Genomic DNA, 27,730 nt, shown 5'->3' on the forward strand with positions numbered 1-27,730 from the left:
CTTGAGATTCCATGCTGTATCTTATTTATTTTAAAGAAGGTAAAGATGAATGTATGAGGTCTGAGCCACACTGTTGCTCAGGTGGGTGAACTTTTCAATGCTGAAATTCTGTGTAGGACATCAGTGGGGCCAGGAATGTAACTTACAGTTTAAGTTTTTGTTGTGTATTGAGGAAGAACTTTTGGATTGGATAGTATCATTATATTATATATATATATATTTTTTTTATATATATATATATATATATATAATGTATTACTCTCTTGTAATACCACATGTGTCAGGGCATAGGCTGGACAGTTGTCTGAAGGCTCTAAGGATAAAGAGCTGCTATTGTCAGTGCAGTATAAATGTGATGCACTACACACTCCCTTACTGAACACTAAGATGAGCAATTCAGTTCCTCAGTATGGCAGTTCCTAGGTTCTATATGTGCAGTCAACGTATGCATGGAAGCATGAATTGTGTGGTAAAGCCCAGAGGTTTCTTCGAGCATCCTTAGAGATTGCTGCTGTTTTATATCTTAACCACTGGCTTCCAAGCACAGGAATTACTCATGTTTCTTTGTGTTTTCTTTTGTGTTATGCAATGGTTAAGTTACTAGAAGAAAACATAAAGCAGTCCAGTGTTTTTACTTTTTTTCCTCTCATCTTTTGAAGGGTATTTGGTTGCATTTGTAAATTATATACTTAGGGTACTAATTTTACACTGCTAGTGTAGTAAACTACTCATTAACTAGTTGGTCTGCTAGAAAGTGAGTGGGAATTTCTGGAAACAGACATTCTTTGGGGTCAGATGCTATATAGGTCAGATTTCCAACTGCTTGAGGAAGGACAATGGGGCTTGGTAAGAGGCTTTCGAATTGGCACTAGGCAGCTTTTAACACTGAGTGGTGGAAAGGAAGGGCTGAGCATGGCTGGGAGCAAGGGATGCCTTTCAGTGAGCCATTCTTAAACTGATGCATTCAACAAGTCTTGCTTAAAGCATGAGAAACATTATCTCTCCCTAAGATGTAGGATATAGGAAGTATTTTGTATATCCACTTCTTTGTCATACTCAGGTGCAAAGTTGCTTTTCATTTTCTCCCCAGGATTTTTTTTATTAGTCTTCATGTTCTTGCTGAAAACTTTTGTTTCACTCCTTGTATTGGTGTGGTAATTTTGTGCTAAGATTTAAAGAAAAAAATTATTTAATCTTCGCAATGGATATCTGTAATTTTTTAGATGGTGGGCTACTGTGGTATCTTTTGCTCTGCTTTTCTGGAGTTCACAGGGCAATATACCTAAGGGTAGACGGTGTGCTTCATTGAGATTGGGACCTTGGTCTTCTTTGTAAAAAGTGCTTTATATTGCATAAAAAATATTTGCTACTTGGCGTATCTAGCAGAGGGTGAAAACGATTATGTATACAATGGCTCACAGTGCAGTTGTTGCTTCTGGTGGAGCGTGATGGCAGAAAGCAGGGAGATGGCACACTGACATCTACAGTATTATGTACTTTGAGAGGAAAGAGGAGAACCAATTTTCCATTTGAGAACATCAGAGAGAGAAAATCTATTTTACCGTAGAGTCCTTCTGTCACTGACTTGAAATACTTAGAAGCAGAGATTTCAGTTGCTCTGTGGGAGGATCTTATTAAACAGTATTGTTAAGTGAAGATAGGATGGGTGACTTGTGGTTGTTCAGCCTGGAGAAGAGAAGGGTCTGGGGACACCTTAGAGCCCCTTCCAGTATGTAAAGGGGATACAAGAGAGCTGGAGAAGGACTTTTTACAGAGGCAAGTAGTGATAGGATAAGAGGGAGTGGCTTTAATCTGAAAGAGGACAGGTTTAGATTGGATGTTAGGAAGAAGTATTTCCCTGTGATACCTGTGGTACTGGTTGCCCAGAGGAGCTGTGGATGCCCCTGTTCAAGGCCAGCTTGGATGAGGCTTTGAGCTATCTGGTGTCGGGGAAGGTGTCCCTGCCTATGGCAGAGGGGTTGGCAGAAGAGGATCTTTAAGGTCTCCTCTAACCCAAACTGTTCTGTGGTTCTGTATGTATAGCAAGTGAAGACTTAAAATGATTGTTTAGTGCTGCTTACACAGGAGTTACTGTGAGTGTAGTCTTAGATACTACAGAAAGGCCAAATATGCCTAAATTGGGAAATGATGGAGGCAATCAGAATGTTTTCTAGGGCATATAGTAGAGATTCAGTTACTGACATGATGCTACATTTCTGTCTTAAGGTTCTCAATATGGTAATAATTTCTGCATGCAGAAAGGGTAGAAAACAACTTCCTCTTAAGTAATCAGGACTATAAAAGGGCAAAAATGACTGAAAGGATGAATATTTGATATTGCTTTATACTTGTATTTTTATTTCATGTTCACACTGAATGGCAATGTCCTTGTTAATAAGAAAGATCCTACTTTGAAAGATGGGATGTGAAAATTATCTTAAAAGCACTCTTGAGAGGAATATATAAAAGTTTTTTAAATTCAGGTAGTTATATATTTTGAAATACTGCTGCTTAGAACTATTTCAGTGTGGTTTAGAATTTGTCTTTTTAAATCTTTGTGATCTTTTTTTTTGAAAGAAATGGGAGAGAATCACTCATTTCTGTATTTATGTGCACCCTTCTTTCAGATTTGAATTTGATTTTTCTTCATCCTAAGCTACTGTAGTAACTGTATCACTTGAAGACTAAATTCCTGTCTACTTTAGTTTTATTCTTAATTGTTGCAATGAAATAGAATATTTGGGGAAAAAGCTATGGTTGTTTTTTGATCAATTCTAACTGTTATACATTTATAATGAATGTTCCTCGTCTCCCCACCTGCTTTTTGTATTCGACAGCCCCTTGAGAGTCCATGTGGTGGGATGAACATTGAAATAGTCCGGTGGGGTTTGTACCTACTGTTACAGTGGTTACTACGTAGCCAGGTCTTATCACTTGTTGGTCAAAAAGGGATGGGATGAAGGCAGTATTCCATGCTCTGATGCACAGTGAGCTCCATCTTCTGTGCGTCATGCACGGTATTTCACACATATAGTTAAACTGCATCTTCTGGCTTGGAAATAAGGCAATATTCTTAGGACATCTTAAAAGAGAAGTGATACTTTTCTTGGTTAGTTGATGTTCAAAAATAATCTTAAAGAACCTTACTATCTCTGCACGTTTAATACTAAAAAGGATACACCTTTACGGTAACGATGCGTGCTGCTAGTACGTTGTGAGTCCCTTCTACACTTAAACAATTATTTATAAGGGATAACGATTTCGCAAACAAGCCCACAGCACGAGGTACAAGCACACGTAGCTCTCGCTAGCGCAGCTGCCCGGGCTTACCGCGAGCCTCGGTTCGCACAGCTCGCTGTCGCTGGCAAGCGTAGACCCAGCTCCTGTCCCCGGCGATGCTCCCCGCCGGCTCCCCCGCGCTGCGAGACCTCGGCACCTGCGCACCGGGCGAGGCCGCAGCCCCGGGGCGGGCGGGGCCCGGTCCCGTGCCCGCCCCTCGCCGGCGGGCGCAGGCGTGCAGCGGAGCCGCGTTCTCGCGAGGAGCTTGGGGCCGCCGCGGAGGCGCGGGCCGGGCCGGGCCGGGCGAGGTGAGGAGGAGGAGGAGGAGGATGCGGAGTGCGATGGGGCAGCGGCAGCTCCGGGGGCCGCGGCGCTGGGGGCGGGCGCTGAGGCGGGGGCGCCGCCGGGCCGCGCAGAGGGGCGGGCCTGCCCTGACCTTGCGGGTCGGTCACGGCGGGGGCCGGGGCGCTCCGGCGGGAGCCGCTGCCCTTCACGGGGTGTGCGGGCACAGCCCCCGCCAGTGACCGTGAGGAGCGGCTGGGGAGGAGCTCGGGGCAGCCCTGGTAGGCGCTTGGGTTTCTGTTTGGGCTAGAAGCTTGTTACTTAAATCGATTTTTCAGTTAATTTTTTAAATGTGGTGCAGCACTGTATCTGCACTTGCCGTTCACCTTAATAAATAACCAGTGTAGATTTATGTTACGAATGTTTGCTTTCTTTTTCTTCAGAAACTTGATCTAAAAAGGCCCGGTGTGCAGAGGCCATGGGTTTGTCCGCATCCTCCCCGGCTGCTGCAGAGCAGTCACCGAATGCATCCAGGCAATATCACACGGCGTCTCCGCCGTCAGAATGTCCCATGCATCAGGAAAAAATGAGCGGTAATCATTCTTGAAACCTAAATGAATTAAACTCTACATGGAAACCAGACTGAAAAATTTTGGGGGTAGGGGAGAAATTCTTCAAATAAACTTCAGTTTTTCGTTCTCAAGTAAACTTTCTTTAGGAAGAGTCACTTGTTCACCAGAATGCTGTGTAAGCTGCTTTGTTTGGAGAGACAGGAGGTGCTTGCTGTAGAACCTGTGGGTTACCCCCAGTTGTCCCATTTCACAGGGGCCATATAAATCTGTTCTGTGGTGCGGTACACCACAGAGGGTCAGGGAACCCCTACAGAGATGGTGACTGCTTGACTGGTTGTCACTAAAACCCGTGCATCTGGAAAAGGGCTGCAGAAGGGTGGTGAGATGAATGCCTGGAGAAGGACATCAGCTCTTCCGTTGACTTAGTCAACGCACTGGGTTAGCTTCCCTGAGGAAATCTTAAGTACAAACAATTCAGTATTGGGGCCAGCATGGGGTAGGAAATGAATATTCAAAGACTACACAGGAAACTCAGATCTTATAATGATTTTGGGTCCTGAGATGCAGGAAAGAGAGCAGTTAAAACTGTTGAAAAGCTCAGAAGAAAGAGTGAAATAGCCATTTGCATTTATGTGACCCTTCAGTGAACTTTTCCATTTCACGTCTTAGAGTTTTCATCTGGTAGCAGAATGTATACTACTCTTGTATTTAAGGTTGTCCAATGCACATGAAGACTGCTGATCATAGAACTGAGAATACAGATGATGTTCCTGCACATCAAGAAAGAGCTTATGAGTTTGTAGCATGTCCTGTGAAGTCTGGTGCTTCTCAAGTGAAAGATGACATAGATCCCAGCAATATGGTAACTTTTGCTTATTTCACATGTTTTGTTTAGTCTTGTTTCTTCTGAAGTATTATACCTGGAAATGTAAATAGTGTTACAATGTAAGCTGGAAACTCTGGGAAGTAACTTTTTTTTTTTTTTAAATGCTGCTTTTTCTCCTTTTGTGTGAAAATTTTTATTTCAAAACAAATTACATCTTATTTAACATTGTATTAAAATTTGCATCTCTGGTGGTTTTCCAGTTTTTAAATATCTCTTGCTCTCTACTTACTAGTTCCATATATGTTTTTTATGATACATTAGTGCATTTTAGGTTCTGCGTAATAGCAGTATGGTTGAGTTCTGATTAGTGTCTCTCCAGGATTTCCTCTGATTTACAAAAAGCATTGCTCTTTTGAAAGTTGAAGTTGAGGCAGAAAGCATTCCTTTAGTCTTCTGATGACAAACTTGAGCAGAGACTTCTGCTGCAAAAAAAGATAATTTCAGTGGATTTAAATAAAGGCTGAACTTCTTGATCTTTGTAGGAGCTGACTGATTATGCTTTGATTTTTCTTGAACACTGTAACTTAAAAAAATGTTAATACTCTAATTTGTTGTTGATTCTCCTTGTTCTCTAGATGCCTCCTCCCAATCAGCAGCCATCCCCAGGTCAACCATTTCCACTGTCAACTGTTAGAGAAGAATCTTCTATTCCTAGAGCACATTCTGACAAGAAATGGGTCTACCCTTCAGAGCAAATGTTCTGGAATGCTATGCTAAGAAAAGGGTAAATACACTGTGAATTATCAGATGGTGTCTATGAGCCTGGAATTCATGAACTAGTATCATTAGTTATTGTTCATTATTTTTTGAGAGTTTGTGGATTTTAGCCAGTAAATAATAAAGTAGCTCTTTTAAAAAATACTATTTTTATAAACCTCTTTCTTTTAAAGGGTGAGTTGGTCTCAAAGGCCATGTGTCTTCTAGTGATCAGGAAGATAGTAAGGAATGTCAAGCAACTGCTACTGGCTCAGAAAATTATCTTCAAAGTCCATGCACAGTCATAGACAAAGTTTCCATGATTGCCAGCTTTCAAACTCAGTTGGTTTCACGCTAATCATATAAAATGACAGCAGAAGTTCTATGTGAGAGCATCTAACTTTGCAGAATTGCTGAAAATGGGGAAATTTGCAAGTAGATATTTTCGGTATTTACAGGAATTTAGCGTAGACAAGAAATAACTGAATGATTAATGTCTCCTGTGGTCTAAAAACCCTCCTGTGCTGTGTTTCCTCATTCTTTTGTAATGATTTGTTTGTCATTCTCGAACAGGTGAACTTTACAGGTGGTTTACTTTAGGAACAAGTTAATTCTTTGTTCTGTGTGTTAATATGGTTCATAACACAGTATGACGTGAGCAGCCTGTATGAACATACAGGTTTTGGTCCTGTAAACATTGAAGTGTGTTAAATGTTATGCCAGTTGTAAAGGAAGCACACATACAGTCACAGTGCAGTGTCAAGAGAGATGAAAAGTGTTTCTAAGTGTTTGCAAAATGTATTGAATACAGGACTTCCGTGCATTAGGAATACAAGTGGGATTTTTCCTAAGTATTTTTATGAATACTGTGGATGTGGTGATGTTTGCACACTCTGATAACTTTCTGATCCAGTTAAGCTGTTAATTTAGCTATGTAGGATTTGTGGATCTCTCTGATGATAAGTTGGATAACTATGCTTCTGCACAGAAAATGAAGTGATTCTCAAGATGCTTAAGCAGATGAGCCAGAAGTTTGCATACTTGTTTTGTGTCTGGCATACAACCTTAAATCTCAATTCAAAAGTTCCTCAGATAAACTGAGGAAGGTGGAGTAGTTACGTTGTAATGTTTATAAACTGTTTTCAACTTCTTATTTTTTAGGTGGAGGTGGAAAGACGATGACATAACAAGTGAAGACATGACCAACATTATTAAGATTCATAACCAAAATAATGAGCAAGCTTGGAAGGAGATTTTGAAGTGGGAAGCTCTACATGCTATGTACGTACATATGAAATGTTGCATATGGAATATTTGTCATTATGTTATGACAAAGATATGAGTTGTAAACTTAGATTAGCATGACTGTTGTAAAGCAAACTGTCACTTTTTGTTTAGGTCAGCATAGTCCCTGTTCCTACAAGAGACAGACTAGTTAAGCATTTGGTATTATATATTTTTCTCTGAAATTTCATGATCATTGTTACACAGTAGTTTGGATTATGATTTTCTGTTCTTTAATCTATTAAATCTGTGGATTAGATTTGCAGAGAACTGCCTTGTTGACAAATTAGAACAATGGTGTGGAGCATATCCGAGATACTTTATTGTACCAGCAGTAAGTGCTGGCAGAAACTGGGTGGCTTTTCAAACCTTTAAAGAAAGAAAAAAAAGTTGGTTTATATCACGTGTAATTAATTTTTTACTGTTGCTTTTTCTTCTGCTCAGTTTCTGTGTTACTAAAACAAATTACCATAGTGGTTTAATCACTGAAAATAAGACTGTTTTAAAAGGTAAAAACTATTTTCCTTTTTAACTGTGTGCACAGGGAATGTCCATGTGGGCCGTCACTGATGCGGTTTGGAGGCAAAGCAAAGGAGTACTCACCAAGAGCCAGAATACGTTCATGGATGGGGTACGTGGGCAGGAAAGAAGGTCTTCCAGTGAGATGGGAGGCTAGAGACGTGTGTCTGAAACCATGGTGTAGAATTAATTTAAAGATGTTTCAGAACTGGTATTGCAAGTTAGAATTGCCAGAAAATAGCGGTACTAATGGGATCTTACGGACAAATAAACTTTGAATTGGGCTTCACTCCTTCTCCCAGGTTCATAACATCCATTAAAATATCTCCATGGCTTGTTACCTGTCCTTTCCAGGTACGAGCTGCCTTTTGATCGGCATGACTGGATAGTGGACCGCTGTGGGAAGGAAGTGCGCTATGTTATCGATTACTATGATGGCGGGGCAGTGGACAAGAACTACCAGTTCACCATCCTGGATGTGCGCCCTGCGCTGGACTCGCTCTCGGCCGTCTGGGACAGAGTGAAGGTGGCCTGGTGGCGCTGGACTTCCTAACTGCTCCTGTGGTGTGTACTCAAACAGTAACCACTTTCCTCCTAGACAAGGGACATGTGAATATCAGGACTTGAGAGAGAAGTTCACTGCAGCTGTCATTGCTTTCATCATCACCACTGTTCTTTGGGGGTGGGAAAATCTCTTGTTAAGTACACCAATGTGATGTGGTGTTTCAAATGGAATAATAAAGTTACAGTGGCAAAAACATGTATCTTAATTTTCTTAAAAACTGGGAAGCCTTTCTTACTTTGTCTCAGATTCTGCGTAAGCTCGCCTTCTTTTCATTTAATTGAGTGCTGCTCCAAATACATTACTATTCTGATTCTGACTGGAGTTCTGAGTATTAAAGTATTTGGATACCTCCATGATGAATAAAGGGTAAAAGATCTGGACTCTTTCAAATTACATGTTTTATTTACACTGTAGAACCATGTATTTGTTTTCACATTTTACCTATTCAAATACATACTTCCTCAGAAAACTTCAGTTAATCAGTTAAAGGAGGTGTAGTGTAGTATGAGTATTTTAAAGGTATGTTATGTAGAAAAGGAGAATATACTCCTGCCTTAATCTGCAATTTATCTTTGAGCAGAAGAACACCAGTTAGAAGCAGGAAATGAGTGTTACTTTTAAAACAGCATTTTTAAAAGGACAAAAAATTGATATTTAATGGCTATTTATTTGAATATTTAATATTGAATTTGAAGGTGGTTTTCTGATGTAAGAAAATGCATTATTTTAGTATTTTTATGTCCTTAATGTGTGTCATGTAATGAATTCAGGACAGAGCTAAGCCTTATTTAAAGAACCTCCTGCAGTGCATCTGTATTCAGCATCCTGGCTGTGTTAATGATATTACAGCTTGGGTTTTTATATCATGAGGAATTGCACAAGGGGGAGTGACTACACAGTCACACATGTGAGTATAGTGAGGTATATTCCAGGTGTGTATATAACTGGGCTAAAAGGGTATGAAAAGTGCCAGGGTTGATTGGAGTGTTTTCTAGGAGCGATGCACGGTGTAAAGATTTGATTATTGTTTGTGCTTAGTAAGGGAAACTTAACTTTTCTCTTTTAAGTCTTCCACTGTAATAGCTTTAAGTTTGCACAACTCATTAAGTTTCGGGTGCTGTGCAAAACACTTGAGAATGGAAAGGAGTAAGACAATATTACATTGTAGCTTCTCAGATAGGGGAAGCTGCCTTCTTGAAACTCCCCAGCCTTAACGGGGAACTAGCTGTACATTTCATTTTCTGAAAGTGGCCTATATTTAACTGACATTGGAAGCTTTTTTTTTTTTTTTTTTAATGGGAAGTTCCTCTCAATGTTTCAGGAAAGTCATTTCCCATTTAGGGAAAAACTAGTCAGGGAAGCTTTCCTACTTCAGAATTCTGATGGTCACAAATAGTTCCTACTTCAGAGGCAACTATTGTGCAAGGTAGAAATAAATATTATGCAGAATCCTAAGAGGAAAACCATGCTCTTGCCCATATCCACTTTGCTTATTCCTTTTTCACCTTCAGTGATTCAGATATAGATATATGCATGATAAACAGAAGAAATAATTCCATCTGAGTAGGCACTGTATGGATGATATAAATGAAAAGTGAGTTTGTATGAAGCATATCTGACAATGAAGGAACTGCTCTGTTCTAACAGTAAAGATTGAGGAGCACTCTTTTTGGGGTGGTGGGTTGTTTTTGGGATTTTTTTTTTTGTAGCTGTTGGTTTATGCATTTGGCAGCTTGATACACTGAGGATTCTGTATTTCTCATAACTAAATATGGAAAGGCTACACCACTGTAGGGAGTACTTCAGAAGCTTCAAAAGCACGAGTTTGCTTTGTTGATTTCAGCAGTATGATGTGGAGAGCATTATGGAAATTGGAATTGCTGCCAAATCTGGGGAAACTGTCACAAGCCACTTCATGTGTTTACTATCTCCTGTTACGTTCCATCTTCCACAGATTCAAAATTGTTCTTTTCTGTGCTACTGTTAATGAAATGTACTACTTTGTCATCAAACTAAAAGGAGAATCAAATAAATATACTTTTCTTAACTTTGGTATTTGGTGATCATACTTTTAGCTGTAAGAATTATTAAGATGAGCTTCTGCATGTGTCATATGAGATTATAGTCTGTTGCAACTACAATCTTGCTATGGAGGATATATTTGATATCGTTACTAGGTATTATTGTATATTACTACAACTTAAGTATTGTCACATCTTTAAATATATACTTACTCATTTTTCAGGTGAATATAGAACCAAAACCCAAGGCACTAAATTCAGATGTTTGCTAACTTAAAAGAGCAGTTCTGAGAATAAGAGCATATTACATATTATTACATATTATTACATATTATGTAATATTACATATTATGTAATATTACATATTATGACAAAAAATATATTCATCCTGAGTCTGGCTAACTTGAGAGGAATGCAAGGAAATTTAAAAAAAAGAGTAAATGAAAATAACTAATTTCTACAAGCAGTAAGACTTAAGGAAGTGAATGGAGTTTTCTTCTTTAGGCTTGGGTTTCTTGATGCATGATGTATGGATGTCAGAATTATTATAATTCCAATGTAAATTTGAAAAACAGTGATTTTAATTGATTTTTTTTTTTTAATCCTTAGGAAGGATGTTTTAACTGAAAAGCTATTGTTCAGGCTATATTAAAAGAAATCTGTGTATACGCATAAATAAATACATTTATATCCTTTCTTTGTAAGTATAGGAAGGTATGGAGAGTTCATGGAGCCCAAGAAAGTGAAGAAGTACCCTGATCCAGCCCTTTCAGGGAATTCTGCAGTGACATCAGGTTCCCAGTCCCGGTCAGGCTGAAACAGAATTTTGGAACCCAACATCTCAAACCAAGGTTAACCTTGTGCACATTCCAAAGGGAAAATGCAGACAGTCGCTAAAAAAAGGCTGCTTCTAAAATTAGTTCTGTATTTAGATATCTAAAGTTCACCCGTGTTCTGCTTTACTCTGTCAAAGCCCTGCTTGACCTATGGTGTTTGACTCTTGCAGCCGAAACAAGTTAGGGGTGCCCTCCTGGCCTGCCCTGGAGACGTGTTCTGAAGGATGTTGCAGTGCCCAGAAACTGCACTCTCTGGGACTGGTGGAAAAGGACTCCAGCATAACACTTCCAACTGTAATTAGGCCTTGGGTCATGCACATGCTGTCACATGCTGTCAGGAATGGTACTGACCTTTATTTCCTGGAGCAGGAAGCCATTCTGCGTTCAGGTATGGGTTTTGTCTACTTGCTGTTGGCGTTGCTTCAGGCTGCAGTGGCTCCCCTGCACTGGGGTGCCTGGCACTGCTGCACTACACGGGCACCAGACTGGGTGCTCTGCCTCCAACACCCTCCCTGCTCAGTCACGATGGACCAGCTCTCTGCTCTTCTGCAGTTTGTCCTGTGAGGATCTGGCCAACACGAGTGCTCTGTAATTGGGGAGTAATTCAGAGGCTTATCTTCCTGGGATGCCTGGAGTTCCTGACATCTGTTGAGCCTGCAACATTTTGCCTTTGCAGGCAGTTTGGAAGGGGGAGCTGTAGCTCTCCTGTTCATTTATTTTTCTTTCCCCTGTGCCCTAGAAACACCTTTGCTCCTTCCTTTCATACTATGCTGATGGTCCTAGCTTCAATTCCTCTAAGAATTTTAAGCTAAGCCTTAAAATTTTCTGTCCTGCTTTGCTGTAAAAGAAGGAGACTGTGTTGCTGTAAGAAGATAGTTGTGTCCCTTCTTGATTATTGCTACTTTCTACTCCCAAAGCAAAATGTTCTGAATTACCACTTTTGAATTATGAGGTGAAAGAGGCATGCTAGTTTAGTGTGAAATGCTGTCTAGTGTTTACATAATGTATTCACCATCAGGACTTTAATGTGCTCTGTAAATTTGAAGTCTCAAATGCGCTGATGAATACTGTTCTACTTTCAAAAGGTGTGAGTGTGGCAAAGGACCTCTCAGTGCTCTGAAAGTAGTCATAAATAGTCTGTCATCCTATGCACTCCCATTGTGTTTGTTCCACTCCTGTATCAAAGTGTGGGGGAAGAGTAGTTAATGTGCCTAATCGCAAAAGATGGAGGCACAGGCACATTGCTGTAGCTCAGCAGCTAAAAATGAACTGGTAGACTAAGAAGCACTGCCTAATATTTGGACTCCTACTGAAGTTTGGTTTTTATAGAGGGTAGAAATGCCTTTTTCAGAATCATCACATTTCAAAGACATCTGTTCCCAACACTTACTAAATTGAATGGCATGCTAATTCTCTGTCTCCCTTTGCTTACACCTGGAGGAGGATCCATGTAGTAAGGTTCCACAAGTCAATGTACTTGATGTGGAAGCTGAACGTTTTGAGGATAGGCTATACTACTTGATGCTAGATGTGCTTATGTCCTCAGTATCATACTCTTCCCTACCCACGAGTATTTTTACATATGTTCTTTTTAAAAATGCACAGGGTTGCTAGCTTTTTACAAATTTTTAGTGGGCAACTTCATGCATTTTTATTCTCACTGAAAGAAAATATGTTCTCTTTATTAGTCTATGTTTGTACAAGGTAAATTGCATGCAAAGATCTTTATGCAGTGAATCAAGTAAGTATTGATTCTCTCACCAATGTTAGTATTAGGAATCTGTGGTCATACTAGACATGTCATGTCATAAAAAGCATTAGATTTTTGCATTAGATGGCTAATCACTTTTAGGTGCTTCTCCTTCAAGAAAAAATGGCTTGTCAACCTCCTAGAAGAAGAATCTTATATTCTTTTATGAATGTGACAGTTACAGCTATTTGGTCTTAATACTTGCACATCACATTGCATAGAAACTTCTGGGCAGAGTACTTGGCTTCAAACCTAATTGTGGAGCCTTGAGCATGTGTGAAATGACACATTATTTACCAGGGAGCCACAGATTCCGATGGCAGCTCCTCATAATACGTGTCTGCATATTTGTGGCGTGGGTACATATTTTTGACTGGAGTCTGAATGAATCCAATTTTCAAAGGATTATGTAAATTTATTGGAAATATTGGGATAGTTATTAGGCTTCATTAAGAAAATTTAAAATATTAGATCATTTCTTTTGCTGATGTTCAGTTTGAACCATTGTGCCTCTCATAATATAGAAACCATTACATTTGTTTTCTACATAATATGGCAAAAAAAATCAACCTGTCATGTTTTTTGTTTTCCAATGTTTTGCCAATTTTGTGGTAACTACAGAAAGTTTTAGCTATTTTGCTAACATGCTGCTGTTCTTGCCTCCAGCTTCTGAAGACTATGACCCCATAAACCTCCTGTCTGCAGAGATAGCTAATGCTTTAATTGATCATTAGTACACTTTCAAAATGAGTTTCCATCTGCCAAAAGATTAAGTGTCTCAGGGAATTGACTTAGAGCAGTTTGATGCATGGAGGATAAATGCAAGTGCCTTTAAAAAGCACTGCTAGATCACAAATCCATGAAAAACTTGCTTCTAAAATACTTACAAAGAAAAATAATGGAAAAGTAGTAGAAAAGGTTTTTCCTCCGCTTTGCTTTTTCCTCAAATTAGAGATTTTTTTTAATATATCAGTGAGAATTTGTTATCTCATTTTCAAGAATTGAAAAGCAAAATCTCATGAAAATTTAACCTTACAGCAAACAATGCAACTTTTGGCAGCTTTAATTCGCAATGTAAACTTTTTGTTAAATGAGTTTATTTCAACTGTAAAAAAGACAGAGAAAAATGAAAAAGAAAATAAGAAAAGAAAAAAGAAAACTTTTGCACTAACTGTACTTGAGAATACTGGGGGAAAAATAATTCCATGTTTTATCATGTATTTACACAATTACTGGGATTGTTTATCCTTCTGTTTTCTTCAAGCTTTTGCCTCTTAGTTTATTTGGAGAGATTTTACAGGTTTCCTGTTGGTTTGTCTCTGCTATTTTTGTACAAGCCACTTTGGTTAAGACTTCTACCACTGCAATAACACTTACAGTTGTTATTAGAGAAATGGTAGCTTCTTTCTCAGGCCTCTGAAAAAGCAGTGCTATTTAACTCAGGTAAGAACAGTTCTGACTGGTAAGAATGCCATTTTGGCTGCATTAGAGCTGGCAGCACTGTTGTACCAGAAAATACGGGAACTGCAGCTGTCCTGCAGCAGTGCCAAAAGGCGGAGGTGGTTTGTGTTGCACTGGTCAGCCATCACCTTCGCTGTGGTTATGGGTTCCTCATTAGTGTCTGTCTCATGAGCGCAAAATGGGCAACTGCAGTGACATCTAGACTTCCTAGTGGTCCTTTAATGCCTTCTGGAATGTGTGTTTTTAGGACTGCCTGCAGCTGCGATCAATGAGATGGCAAAGGGGCTGGCATGGAAATGATGGTAAAAGGAATAAGATGGATGTTCCAAATTAACTCTTTTCCAAATGTCTGTCTACTCCTCTGATTTGCTTGTTAGGTTAGGGAAAAACCGGTCAAAACGCACCATTTTATATGTATTCACTGGTGGTTGTTGAAACAACACCTAATTAAGGCTGTAATTATAGTGAGTGGAAGGCAAAGGATACTGCTTTTGCAAATAACACTGGGAAGACTAATCTTACCTATGTATGAAAGGTTGCATTCTGTTTGCCTTGTCAGGCAAAGTGGAAGATTGTGGTGGCACAATCATTTTGTGACAGGATGTTGGAGCTGGTTTAATATAGGCTTACTCTAAAAAGCGAGACTTTTCTTTTTTAACTTTATTTGCCACATGTTGATGGGAAACTATCCATTTAGAGAATATGGCTAATATTCTATCAAACACTGCAATGCTTGAAGAAATAAAAAAAAGGAAGAGGGGAAATAAGATCTTGACTTTCAATTTCATAATAATAGACTCTGAAGGCCAGATTGTAACTGTAGAAGTTCGTTTCAAATTTAAATATTTAGCATTTTCAGTTGTCTGTGAATACAAGAAAAATTATTACATTAAGATGGAATTTAGATCTTTGACATGAAGCTGATCTTTTCATAGAGTGAAAAATATCAAGCTGACATTATACTGTCTCATTTGATGACTTCCAAATGTCAGAGTGCAGTAACTTATTCATAGGGACCTCCATGTCTAGTGATAGTGTCAATTCAAGACATTTACATCGACTTTTTTATTTAAACATGTAAAATGGAATATGCAAAGTAGCAGAGGAGAAGGAGGAAAGACCGGGGCAAGGAAGTTCTTAATAATAGAATGGAGACACTTCTAAGGCCAATTTCCACCAGAGCCTTCTCTCTGACAGCTGCTAAGTGTAGTGCTGCTCTCTCCCAGCATCTCCCTCCTCTCCTGCTAAGCCCCCTCATAGTTCTTGTTATTTCAACACAAGTTAGGGGCTTAAAAGTAGCAGGATATAATCTCCTGAAAAGTAACCCCCCCAGCCCTTGCTTTTTAAAGTGATTTTTGTAATAACAGAAGATACGGAATGATTTTGCCTGGGAGTTAATTGTACTGTTGGCAGTGCACAACCTCGGTATGAGCGCTTGTAACAGGATTGCGAAGTCACAGTAGTTGATTGTAAGAAACATAATTTTATATTCTAGTAACTCTTTGTGCAGGGGTGTGTGCGAATGCAACTCCGTGGGTCGTGTGCAGCCCGAGGCCGAGCCCGGCTCTTCCTCACTATGGGTCAGATCGTCGCACAACGCTCCGCACCCCGGGGCAGGGACAGAGGGACAGGGCGCGGGCTCCTCGGGACAGGGGCGGAGGGAGGGAGGGACAAAGAGACAGGGCGCGGGCTCCTCGGGACAGGGCCGGACGGATGGAGGGAGGGACAGGGCGCGGGCTCCTGGGGACAGGGACAGACAGAGGGACAGAGCGCGGGCCCCAGCCGCCGCAGAGCAGCCATTTTGTTCTCCTCCCTGTGGCGCGGGCCGGCGCGGCGGCGCCCCCTGGCGGCCATGGTGCGGGCCCTGCGGCCGGCAGGGGGCGCTGCGGCGCGCTGGCGGCCATGTCGGAGCTGGCGCGGGAGGAGCTGTCGGCGCTCGCCGCCATCTACTGCGAGCCGGGCGCCTGCGAGGTGCTGGCGGCCTCAGGTGACGCGGCCTCGCTCTCTGCCCCCAGCCCGGGCTCTCCCGCTGCCCCGCGCGGCGGCTCGGCCCGGCAGAGCCTCGGGAGGAAGCGCTCCGTGGCCGCTCACGGCGGGGCTCGGCCCCCGGGGCAGCACGGGCTCGGTCCCTCGCTGCTGCCGCTTGTCGCGTGTCCCTGCCCCGCCGCGTGTCTGTGCCGCCGGCCTCGCTTGGGACACGGAGCCCAGCGGGCCCTGCTCGGTTATAGTTAGGGACCTTCTCAGGGCCCTTGCACGCCCTGGGGGCAAGCGAGGGGCAGCCTGAGAATGGGCTGGCTACCCTCTAGGTAAACAAGCACGTGAATCTTGTACGCGTTAAGAAGACCAGGTGTTTATCCGGTAAGACTGACTAGGAGTACAGCTGTTGCAGTGCATGAGAAGCCTTGGGTCATCTCTGTATTTTTCTGGGGTAAGGTGACCACCGGGGCACTGTGACGTGCCAGATGTTCTCCTGCTTCAGCAAGATGTGTACGGCTGTAGGTTTTACGGGGTACCGAGGCTGATGTGTCTGCTGTAGGTGGAATGATCAGGTTGGTAGTACTTGCCCCCATCATCTGCTGGATGATGTAGGCAAGGAATGTTGGAAGCCTGGACGCCTCCATGGTTTTTGCAACAGTCTTGGTGGCCACTGATCAGAACGTAGTATTAAGAGATGGTTTTTATTAGTCTGCACTGTACACTGCTGTGAAGATGCCCCTTCAGCAAGGGAGAATGAATCTCAATAGTTCCAGTGTATAATAGCAGCTGCTGTCAGGCTGGATATGCAAGTGTTGGTGTCTGTTCAGATCCAGACAATTAGTAAATTTTGCTTAGTGCCTACCACAGATGTGACAACTCTTATGTATTTGTTGGGGAGAGATACACATGCACATATGCACACAGAATATGCCTATATTCTGTATCACAGGTCCCCAGTGTCCTGGGAGCTGTTGCAGAGGGCTGCTCCCCAGCAGAGTGATGGACAGGGAGAGCTTCCTGCAGGTTGGACTGCAGTGAAGTCCTGGGGAATGCTGCTAAAGATGGATGTAGTGGTCTGGTGTCAGATTTTGTCTGCACATGTATGTATCGAGCCCTAAAGAACTGGGATTGATAAGGAAACACGTTTTTACTGTGCGGGTAACTGAGTGCTGGAGGTTGCCAAGAGAGCCTGTGCAGTCTCCCTCACTGGAGATATTCAGAATATCTGGATATTGTCCTGGACAGTTGTTCCTGTTGTAGGTGACTGTGCTTGAGGGGAGAGGTTGGATGAAGACATTAGTGTCTGCAGGGAGCACAATTAATCACAGTAATCTAAAACCAGAATTTTGTATCTCAATATGCATGATGCACCGCCTGCTCCAGTGCAGGCATGCTATTCTGCCTTTTTTTTAAAAAAATTGGTATTTAGGGTTGTATCTTTAAAATATGATTGATGAAATGTTTCAACTGAGCTTTATTTTTGAGTGAAAAAGTTCAAGAATGTTAATTTTGGGCATAGTTTAAAAAAACAGTATCCAGGCTTATCAGATGTTAATTTTAAAAAATGTGAGCGTATCTGAACATTGCATATACACGTCTGTTCCTCCAAATCTGTTGAGAAATATAGGCACATTCTTCTCTGTGCTTCATATATGGAAAAATGATTTTGTGTTTATAAGTTGCCAGAATGTAAGAGGTTTAGAAACCTTCCTGTACATAAAATGAGGTGTCACAAGTCCACAATAGGAACAGGCTATTTTATTTATATTAATGTTATGTGACCTTGGAGGGCCTTTAACCACGCTGTGTTCATGATACGTTAGGATCAGGTATATTTGATTGATTTACGTAGTTTTCTGCTGGAATTGAAAAGATTCTTTACAACAATGATCATTGGTATTTTTCATCCTCTTGGAATTTACTTGTTGGAATTGCAGAATCCTCTAGTATACAATTAACTTTTGCTTCAGTCATTAGCTTACATTTCCTTTATCTCTTCAAACCATGTAAATTGTCATTGACAAATGGTGCACAGACATAACTTCCAGGAAGACTGTTATGTTATACAATCTCTAAGACATTAAGAGTAATTTGTGTGTAGATCCATGGGATCAAAAAGCAGGCCATTGGGGATTCATGGTGTTGAGGAATGTAAGAGAATGCTTTTACAGGTCTCTTGGTATGGTAAAAACTTTGGCTTTTTGGAATTCAACAGTGAAGTATTCAGAATGCAAAATGTGTTTTTATCAAAACCAATGTGTGGATGAATTTAAATAAACTAATTATAGCATATCTTTTTTACCTTACATATCTATTTGCAAAGATTAGTGTTACAGATAGAAATCCGTAATTTAGTTGTTAATCTGTTCTCTTTTGGTCTGTTCACCAAGCTTGCTATAAAAGTATATTTAGATATTCTAAGCTTGTACGTTAGTAGGTGCCATTTTCTGAATTTAAAAATAGACTGCATGTGTTGCATAAAATGCCTTTGGGCAGGAGAGGAGGGGGATATCTGTCTGGTTGACATGGAACATAAGAAAAAATCTGAAGTATGCTAGAGCTAAATATACTGATAAGCATGCAGCTATGGGGGAAAACGAGTTAAAATGTATTGAGTTTAGTCTGATTAGCACATTAAATGCCAGCAGAACAGTCATACCCAACCTTTTATTTCAGAAATAATTGCTGTGTTGCTGTGAAGACAACTCGGCCCTTGTAGCATGTGCAAACAAAGGAAATATTTCTTTGGAGCCAGGTTGCGCAGGGCGCCGGTGGTTTGCTCTTTGTTCTGCCAGTGTCTGCAGCGCTGGTGCAGAAAAGGGATGCTGCAAGGTTTAAATAAACTTTAGATGCTGTAGCCCTGCAAAGGTTTTGAACTGATTCTTCTTTTTAAAAGTAAGTCTGAAGCAGATGTAAATGAGCACGGCTGGGCTTTACCCGATGGCTCAGGGTGATACACCTTGGGATGCGAGGCTGTTTTGCTTCCTTCAGATTAGTTCATCACAAGGAAAGGTGTGAGATTTTTGCAGGCTTAAGATAAGATCACTGCAGCAGGAGGCTCTTGTCAAAGGGGCAGGGTTGGCCTCTCTATCCCTCTGTTACTTCTGAGCTGTGGTGAGATCTGTTGTGACAAGCTAGTGGAAAAATCTTAGGAGGATTATCAGAAAGGTAACATGTTTTTCTGTCACTGTAATTAAGCTGGCAATAGAGTAGTATTTTTCAATTTGTATAGGCTGTGCATTTTAAAATCTCTTGATGACATAGTTTAAAATAAAGTGATTCATGGGGAGAAGTACAATAATGCTAATCCCGTTCAGCCAGATGCCAGCTGGCTGTGTACCTGGTGGGGCTACCCTGAGAGGGGGCAGCTGAAGGGCATGGGGTAGCAGCACTTTGTCTGGTGCAATGCTTGTGTGTGCAGACACCTCTGTGGTGGCCACAGGGGTGACCGCGGCCCCAGGATGCACAGGACAGGCTTTTCTGCCCGTGTCTGTGGTTATGTGTGCTGAGCCTGGCGTAATGGCAGAGGAGCTACCGCTGCTGGGGCCCAGGAGGAGACATTTGTCAGGACAGCAGAAGACAGAGATTGAAATGGGAAGGTTTGAGGTCCTCCTCTGTAGCTACTGACCACTTGCAAGGGTCTCTTCCAAGGCTGGTGTTTTTCTGAGGAATGCATTTGCCCTAAAAGTAGTCTGGAGCCTTTGATAGGGTCTTGGAGGGTTGAAGACAAACTCCTGTTGACAGGAAGCGACTCTTTTAACATATGGTGCCCATAAGGACAGGCATGATTGGGTGTGATTTCATTGGATTCAATGGATCTGCATCTACTGCTTTCACCACTGGATTTGAGTCTTAGGTAGTGATGTAGATGTTTGAAGGTGGTGGTCTTCATGGTACTGCTAGATTTGATTATTGGGCTTGGAGGGTTTTCTGATTTTACTTTGTGGCTTCTCTGACCTTGAGAGTTCTTTGTATGACCCAGGAAGGAGGTTTGGAAACAAGCCCTTGGATAGCTCTCTAAAGTACTCCTGTCTGTCCAAGTCACTTTTAGGTTCTTTCACTTTTTTAGTAGATTTGAAATATAAAATCATAGAGGGCACTGTGAGAGGTTGGTTAGTGGGATCAGCAATACTAATCAAACATAATTCAACTGACTGCCGTGTAAAGGAAGGTAAGGTAAGGTATGGGGGGAAGAGCACAAGTCACTTCAAAAGACCTGCTCTGAAACTCAGCTCTGCTCTAATCTGCCTTTCAAATCTGGCTTCTCCTGCCCTCATAGAGTGAATCAACCTGACATTTTAGCAATTTTTGAAAGAAAAGGGGTGAAGTGTTTAGAATGCATCAAAGTGGTGAAGCAGAGAACATCTGAAGAAGATCATCTTTTATCTGATTGATACGCTCTTACTTCATGGCAGAGGAGCAAAAGTAGGTTAGGTCTTTGTCCCCGCTTTTCACTTTGTCAAGTTTTGTATTGTTTTTGTGTGACACTTTCAGTTAAGAAGGTTTTATGTCATGAATGACTGTACATAACTTTCATATTAAGCACCTTTGATTTTATGATTTATCAGGATGATGTTGCCTTTAGCTTTTCCTGCTGCATACTGTGTGTATCCTTTTCACTCTGAAAATAATTCTTAAGTAGACCTGCAATATATTTTGAGCAGATATGAAGATATATAAACATACATTAATATGAGTACATGCATATTTATATATGTGGTATCTAGGGTCAGGTGTCCAACAGAGATGTTTTCCTTATGTCAGTGCAACTGTTGTAGAGGAGTTGGCAGAAAAGATTTAAGCATATTTTTTCTGCAAGTTGTAGGGGACAAAGAATCTGACTTTTTTCTTTCCAAGTCTCTCCTAAGTGTGGAACTGCTTTTGAATGATTGTCTTAAAAAATACCCCGTGCAAGTCTGTTTGCCTTGCATTAGTATTGGTGTTAGAAGTCTTACAGATTTCTTTAGGAGCAAACTTAGAGCAGTGCTGAGTCCATCCAGCAGAGTCTCTATTTTCAGTTGTCCTTGCTTTTGCTGTTGAGTTGTAGAAGCTGAGTTATGTGTTTGAGAGAGACAATTCTTTATTACTGGCTTGTCTAGACTTTGAAAGAACCAAAAGGTGTGAATGCTTTTTAGAATGTGTTAATAACTTTCTTTCTACTATGCTACGGAAGTGTTTCATTTCAGGATTCCCTGCAGGTATAGCTTGAGCCATTGGTTGCAAGCCCCCACCCTGCAAAAAAAATCACCTCCTTTTATTTTAGAGGAAATGGCAGTTATTTGTGTTGAATTGTTAAAGAAAATAACATGATTTAGTGATATATATGTATTTCAACTTCAAGCAAACTATTAATGTTTATTTTTTTTTAATACTTTCCAGAAACACGTGGAATCTCATTTAGAATTCAAATCAGTGTGAAAGAAGTGTTGGATACAGATGTAGTTTTAAAGCTGTTATTTCATTTACCAGTCAATTACCCATCAACTCTACCGGATATTTCTGTTAACTCAGACCAGCTTACAAGGGCCCAATGCATGGACGTGAAAGATAAATTACTTGAACAAGCAAAGAAGCATCTTTCTGAACCCATGGTGCATGATCTGATTCTTTGGGTACAGCAGCATCTTAAAGATGTCATTAAGCAATCAGCAACAGTTTGCAATGAAAAAACTGCTTTGTCAAAAGGAACAGAAGATGGTATCTGGATGCTCCTTTTGCATTTAGATCACATGAGAGCAAAGGCAAAATATGTGAAAACTGTGGAAAAATGGGCTTCAAATCTAAGGCTGACTGGAAGACTGATGTTCATGGGCAAGATAATATTGATTCTTCTTCAGGGTGACAGGAGCAGCATTAAGGTGCAGGAGCAATGAATGTTGACTAGTTCTATTGATTTACCACTAAAACCTCCATGTCTGAATATTTTGTGTGTGTTTTTCTAAGATTAACAATTTTGGAAACAAATTGATCATTATCAGAGTAGGAAGGCCCAGCAACTTTATTCTGTATTTAAAAAAAAGAAGGTATTCTGTTCTGTCTACAGTGATACCTGTACACCTGTGGCCTGTATTGCATTGCTTCCCACTGTAATTATACCCTGTATCCCTTTTTTCCCTGACCTTAATATGCCTAGATTCAGTTTCCTGTATTTCCCAAATGCCCCAGAAAGTTGAAAAATTTTTGGTGAGAAGTTAATAACAGACATATTTCTAACTCATTGCTAACTGTCTCTTTCCTTGACTTAAAACCACATGGTGCTGCTACTGCATGCCTGGGCTTTGAAATTTTTGCCTGTACATTTGACCTCCCATTGCATTAGGTTGGTTTTGGTGGTGCTGTTGGAGGAGAATGTTTTGGCTTTTCTAATCATGTTCTCTAAATCAGTTAGGCATGCACTTAACTTAAAACTGATTAATAGAAGCAGTCATGCACTTTTTGGGATGGGCACTTTCAAAGTTTGATTGCTATGTTCTGAAAAAAAGTCTACGTTTTCAATGGGCTTTTTTATTTTACTAAACTTTGAAAATACTAGGTGGCATGTAATATTTTGGGATTTTTTTGTCTTTTAGGAGTACTTGATTCTTCAGAAAACTTCTAAGGTGGATGTGGACTCAGGTGGAAAGAAATGCAAAGAGAAAATGATGAGTGTACTGTGTGAGACAGAAATACAGTCACAGCATAAAAGGTATAATTTAGTACTGTTGTGGATAGAAAAGTAACAGAATTGATAATTACATTCTGACAAATCTAGGTATATTCATGTCTTCCTCTTTCACAATGTAGGTTTCAGACATTCGAAATCAAAGAATATTCAGCACTGGAGGAGCTACAAAAGGAATTTGAAGCTGCAGGACTTAAAACTCTTTTCTCTGAGTTTGTCCCTCCTCTCTTTAAATAAAATTAAAAGAAAACACTGGACCTTTGACCAAAGCAGTAGTTGACTGCAGATGCTGATGGAAGATGAAAGGACTTGTGGCAAACAATGTTGAAGCATTTCTGCAAAAAATACCAGTAGTAGTCATCCTTTTGCAAGAAGGGGGCACATTAAGAACTGATAATTTTTTGGCATTTATGTATTAATAGCTTTTTCCAACCAATGTGATGTTGATTGTGATAATTGCATGGCAAGCATGAGAGATTGGGAAGAAATAATGTTAAAAACATAGTCTTCTAGTCAGACTCTGTTTTGCAGTCCCTGTTTTTCAATGTTTTGTTCCTTCTCATGGTAGAGTTTATTGATAATGGCCTGCTGGAAAGCATGATTAATTTTGCTTTGTAAGATTATATGAAGATATTTCTATAAAGAAACATAGCAAACACAGATTTGAATACGTGAGGACAGCGTACACTTAATATCCCTTAAGAGTTCATCTGCTAATTTTTCATTCTCTCCATTTAATTGACTGTAAATGCTAGATGGTTGATTTGAAGAAAAAGCTCATGTCACTTGGGGCCTGAAAAAACTTAGAAGTGTCTTTTTGAATATTAGTTTTTATTTTAAAATGCATAAAAACACCCACATGGAGGATTTAAATTGATTAAAAGCTGAGTTAAAGCCAATTGTAATATTTTCTTTGATAGTTTACAGATGTCTTTTTACACTTTATCTGGTTTTACTGTCTGTGCAGCTTTAGATATCTTGATTCAATTAAACTGTTGGAGCAGTTTATATACAGACTTCAGTCTTCTGTCTTTCAAGACTTCTGCCAAGGTTTGTTTGGGTTTTTTGAATTGGTCACTGGCCTTGACCAACTTACATATTCTTTTTTTATCAGTAGTCTGTGTTTTACATCTGTATAGTGTTACCAATTATATGCATAATTTTATAAATTGTGCAAGTTGTGCAAGTTCTGTTTACCTAGGGAGAATTGGATACTTATTTCTTAGGATTATTAATGTGTATCCCTTGGTTTTTATTTTACCTGAAGCCATTCTGTAGCAAGACTAGATAAATTATCTAGCAATAAAAATCTTGCAGTCATGAGTTTCTTAGTAACTTAGCACTGCCATTTGCTACTTCAGTTGGTTTTAGCATGTAGCTAAACATGTGCTTTACTGCTCTCTAAAACTCAATCCCAGAAGCCAAATGTCTCATGTATTCTGTGTTAATTAAACAGATTTGATCAATTCAGTATAAACTAATTTATTTCCATTCTGCTGGGGGAAGACCAGTGCAATTTGTTTAGTTCCGAAAGTGCAGTTTGGCTAATCATTATGTAGGATCTGATTTCCTGTTTCATACTCAGACCATGAGATCATACCTCTTTCTTTGTATATTCTAGGTAAGCAACTAAAGCAGACTGGGAAGATTTTATGTTTCACTGTTTGAGATAACAGATGCATAAAGGGTTGTAGATTGTTTGAAAGTTTCTGAAGTTTTTCAGGAGTTTGGTAATTTTCCTAATAAAGAGTGTCTAAAATATGTATGCTGCATGCTATTTTAGGGACTGATGCTAATTTAATGAGATAGTAGCAAAGTTCTTCTTAATGAGTCTTTCATGTTTATCAGTACAATACTTCAGGCACAGTAGAAAACAGACTGGGTTGAACAGGTTTTACAAATCTGTTCTATATTATTTTGAAATGGCTTCCTGAGAGACAGGAAATCTAATTTTCTATCATTTTAAGTGTATGTGAAGATGAATTCTTGCTTTTATAAGGAAGAACAAAACACAAGTATCTTTAAAATATTAAAATAACATGTATTTTAAATTACAGTTTCCAGAATCAAACTGTTCTCAGGTAAAATATCTGTTGAAAAATTGTGTGTCAGTGCAGTATAAAGTTTTGAAAAGCTTCAGAGGCTCTCTCCTCATACTGTGTGACAGATCTGACAAGTATCAAACTCAAGAAAAGGCCTATGCATGTACAGCATAAGAAAACATAATCAGTATCTCTCTGCAAAACTAAATGTTGTCAGATTTTGCCAGATGCATTGTAAATCCACTGATTTTAGGAATCAGGTTGAATGGCATACCTACTCATGTGATCTCAAATTGCATGTGACTTCAAAAATAATTGAGGCGTAAGTTGTTGTGATCATCTTTCTTGCAAGATTAGATGCAGACTTACTAAAGTTTTCCTGCCTACTAGAAAAGCCATTTGTGGCCATCAGTGATTGCCAGTTGCGCTTGAATATAAACCCATATATTTTTTTGAGTTTTATTGCCTGATGCCTTCTTAGTCAACTATTTGGTCAGAGCTGGCATTCTGCAACAGCCAACTAAAAAGAAAAAGTGCCAGTTGGGTAAGTTGCAGCTCTCTCCTGATCATTTACTCATCATCCTGCCAAAATGAAGTTGTTGTAAGAAGCTAGATGATTTCTGTGTTTCAGGAGTTGGAAAATGCATTTTATACAATGGATTTTTACCATAGTTGGATTTGTTATTCACTAGCTTACAGTGGACAAATCCACAAGTTCAATGTAGGAAAGGACTACAGTTTTTTAGCTTGGTTTGATGTGCTTCAGGAGAATTACAAATCTGATCACCTTGGTACGGTTCAGACAGCAGAGTACATGAAAACTGATGTCAATCTGATTCTGTTAAAGCAAGTGCTTTTCCTCCCTATCAAACAGTCACTTACTTTGAAGGGTAGGAGGATATCTTCTGTTCAGACAAGTAAACAATATTTTTAAAGGCTGTTCTTTTGGAAGGATGTTGCAGCTGTCTGTTAACTGATGGTTTGTTTGCATTCATTGTAAAAAGAGATGAGCTAGCCTACAAGCCTCTGGGGCACAAAAGTCATCAAAATGGGTCCTGTGGTGCATGTTCTGCCTTCCAAGGGAATCGAAGCACACACAAGAACAAAATGCACAGATACAGAAGAATAAGATGCAGGGAAAAAAATGCATATCAGTGTCTAAAATGTTAGTGAAGTGTATGTAACTATCAGAATCTGACAATTCAGTTGAAAGGAAGAAGAAATCCACAAATTAAAGATGATTTAACAAATTAGAAGCTAGCTTTCTTGTAGATACTGTGTTATAAATAGTTCTTCAAACAGCATGGTTAGTAAAGCCTTGTTTCCTGTGGCCTTGCTAGTTTCTAAGCTATAGCACACATGAAGCCTTCCCTGCCAGAGATACGTTCCTGATGGTGTTCTCCCAGGTGGCTTTCCCAGTGCCTGGTATTGATTGTGCGTAAATTGATTATTGCTTGCATAAATCTTTAAAATATGAATAGCATTTTCCCACCTGTTAACTTTTTCATCAAAGTTGTAGGTACTTGGTTTCTTTCAGCTTGTTAATCTCTCATTTTAATTGAAGTGACTTAAATTCAAAAGTTCTAGGAAGACTTTGTAGTGTAAATAACGCTTACTTCTGTACGGACAGCACAGATTTATAACCATAGTTTCCTTTAAAAATCAGGCTAAAAGGAAAGATGTTGCCATAGGACTGACAACTTGAAGAATCAAGTTTTTTAGGACAAAACTGAGGTTTGATTGGTCTTTTTGAATACCTTGGCTTATTAAGTGTGAACAAAAGAAAAAATGGGTTAAGGAAACAAGAAAGATCCAGAGAAGGGAAAAAATGGGGGACATCAGTATTAGGGATTTACCTGTTTTTCATACTTATTCAGTCTCATTAATTCCTCCCCCTCTACTCCCGAATTTGTTATTTGGTGTTAGAGGGAGGAGAAGACACTGCAGGAAGTCATATATGAAAATCCTTGACATAATAAATTAAAAATAACTGAAAGTAGATTTGGTTGTTTTGTGAAAAAGGCTGATTTTTGTGGTTTTGTAGTTACATCTCATTTTCCTATAATAAGATCATTTGTCTCTTACTTCTGATGTGAATAACCCACCAAACCCACTGAGATTAGTATGAATTATATGCAGAAGTACTGTAATGAGCCTTAAGAAACTTCATAGTGGAAAAAATACTTTGTTTATGTTGTTTCTTTTAAAAATAGTTTAATAAACCCTGCATATGGATGATTTAAAGCCTAGTGTCCCTTGATTTTTTCAGCTGTATCTGTGAAAATATGAACCTAATCATGCTATAGTACATTTGAAATAAGATGATGAAATGTTGCACTCACTGTGTTTCTGCCAGAGTTTGAGACTGAAATTGCTTATATTATGAAATAGTGCAATTGCTGGAATCAACTTTAATATATCTTACAGTAGTACTAAGCATTATCATCCTGTCTTTTTGTGTGTAACACATGCAGCACTCTGTTACGGTTTTGTATTTTGTATGTATACTTAATTTTTTGTTATCTTATGCAAGAGTTATGATTGCTTATATTCTTAATTATAGACATAAATGGAACTTGGAATATAAATATGCTGATAGCATTTTGCAGCTGTTTGTTCATGTATTGGCTTTTATATTAGTTTATGTTGTCTAACTTCAAAGTATTAACCTTCAGTGAAGAGAACTCTTCAGGGTGACAGAAAAATTTGCCTAAAATACATTAATTTAAGGAATTCTTTGGACTCTAAAAATGAATCCCTTAATGTTTTGAGTTAATTATGCACTCAGATGCTTTAATTTTATGCTAATAAGGTAGCAACTGCTGCACTTTAAAATTTTCTTTGTGTTTCATGATGTGATACCAGTAATCTGTTTGTATCCTATTTTAGAACATAGCTG

General features: G+C 39.6%; 2 protein-coding genes across 3 annotated transcripts; both read left to right on the forward strand.

Annotated features, from left to right (window-relative positions):
• Positions 1–3,481: 3,481 nt before the first annotated feature.
• LOC104695360 (cytochrome c-type heme lyase) lies at positions 3,482–10,130 on the forward strand. 2 transcript variants are annotated; one of them, XM_039556125.1, is made up of 7 exons: positions 3,482–3,587; positions 4,005–4,154; positions 4,847–4,995; positions 5,595–5,743; positions 6,877–6,996; positions 7,544–7,630; positions 7,873–10,130. In XM_039556125.1, the coding sequence occupies exons 2-7, from the start codon at positions 4,040–4,042 to the stop codon at positions 8,069–8,071; spliced, it is 819 nt and encodes a 272-aa protein (XP_039412059.1). In that variant the 5' UTR covers positions 3,482–3,587; positions 4,005–4,039; the 3' UTR covers positions 8,072–10,130. The 2 variants fall into 2 exon arrangements, with proteins under 2 accessions (XP_039412059.1, XP_010407469.1); XM_010409167.4 differs by lacking the exon at positions 3,482–3,587 and adding an exon at positions 3,750–3,842 and having other exon boundaries at positions 7,873–8,243.
• Positions 10,131–16,028: 5,898 nt separating this feature from the next.
• On the forward strand, positions 16,029–27,075 carry RWDD3 (RWD domain containing 3). Its single transcript, XM_039556034.1, has 4 exons — positions 16,029–16,138; positions 21,508–21,986; positions 22,698–22,813; positions 22,912–27,075. The coding sequence occupies exons 1-4, from the start codon at positions 16,054–16,056 to the stop codon at positions 23,024–23,026; spliced, it is 795 nt and encodes a 264-aa protein (XP_039411968.1). The 5' UTR covers positions 16,029–16,053; the 3' UTR covers positions 23,027–27,075.
• The last annotated feature ends 655 nt before the right edge of the window (positions 27,076–27,730 follow it).

Source organism: Corvus cornix, chromosome 8 (genome assembly GCF_000738735.6).
Source record: "Corvus cornix cornix isolate S_Up_H32 chromosome 8, ASM73873v5, whole genome shotgun sequence".
In the NCBI taxonomy this organism is placed as follows: Eukaryota; Metazoa; Chordata; class Aves; order Passeriformes; family Corvidae; genus Corvus; species Corvus cornix.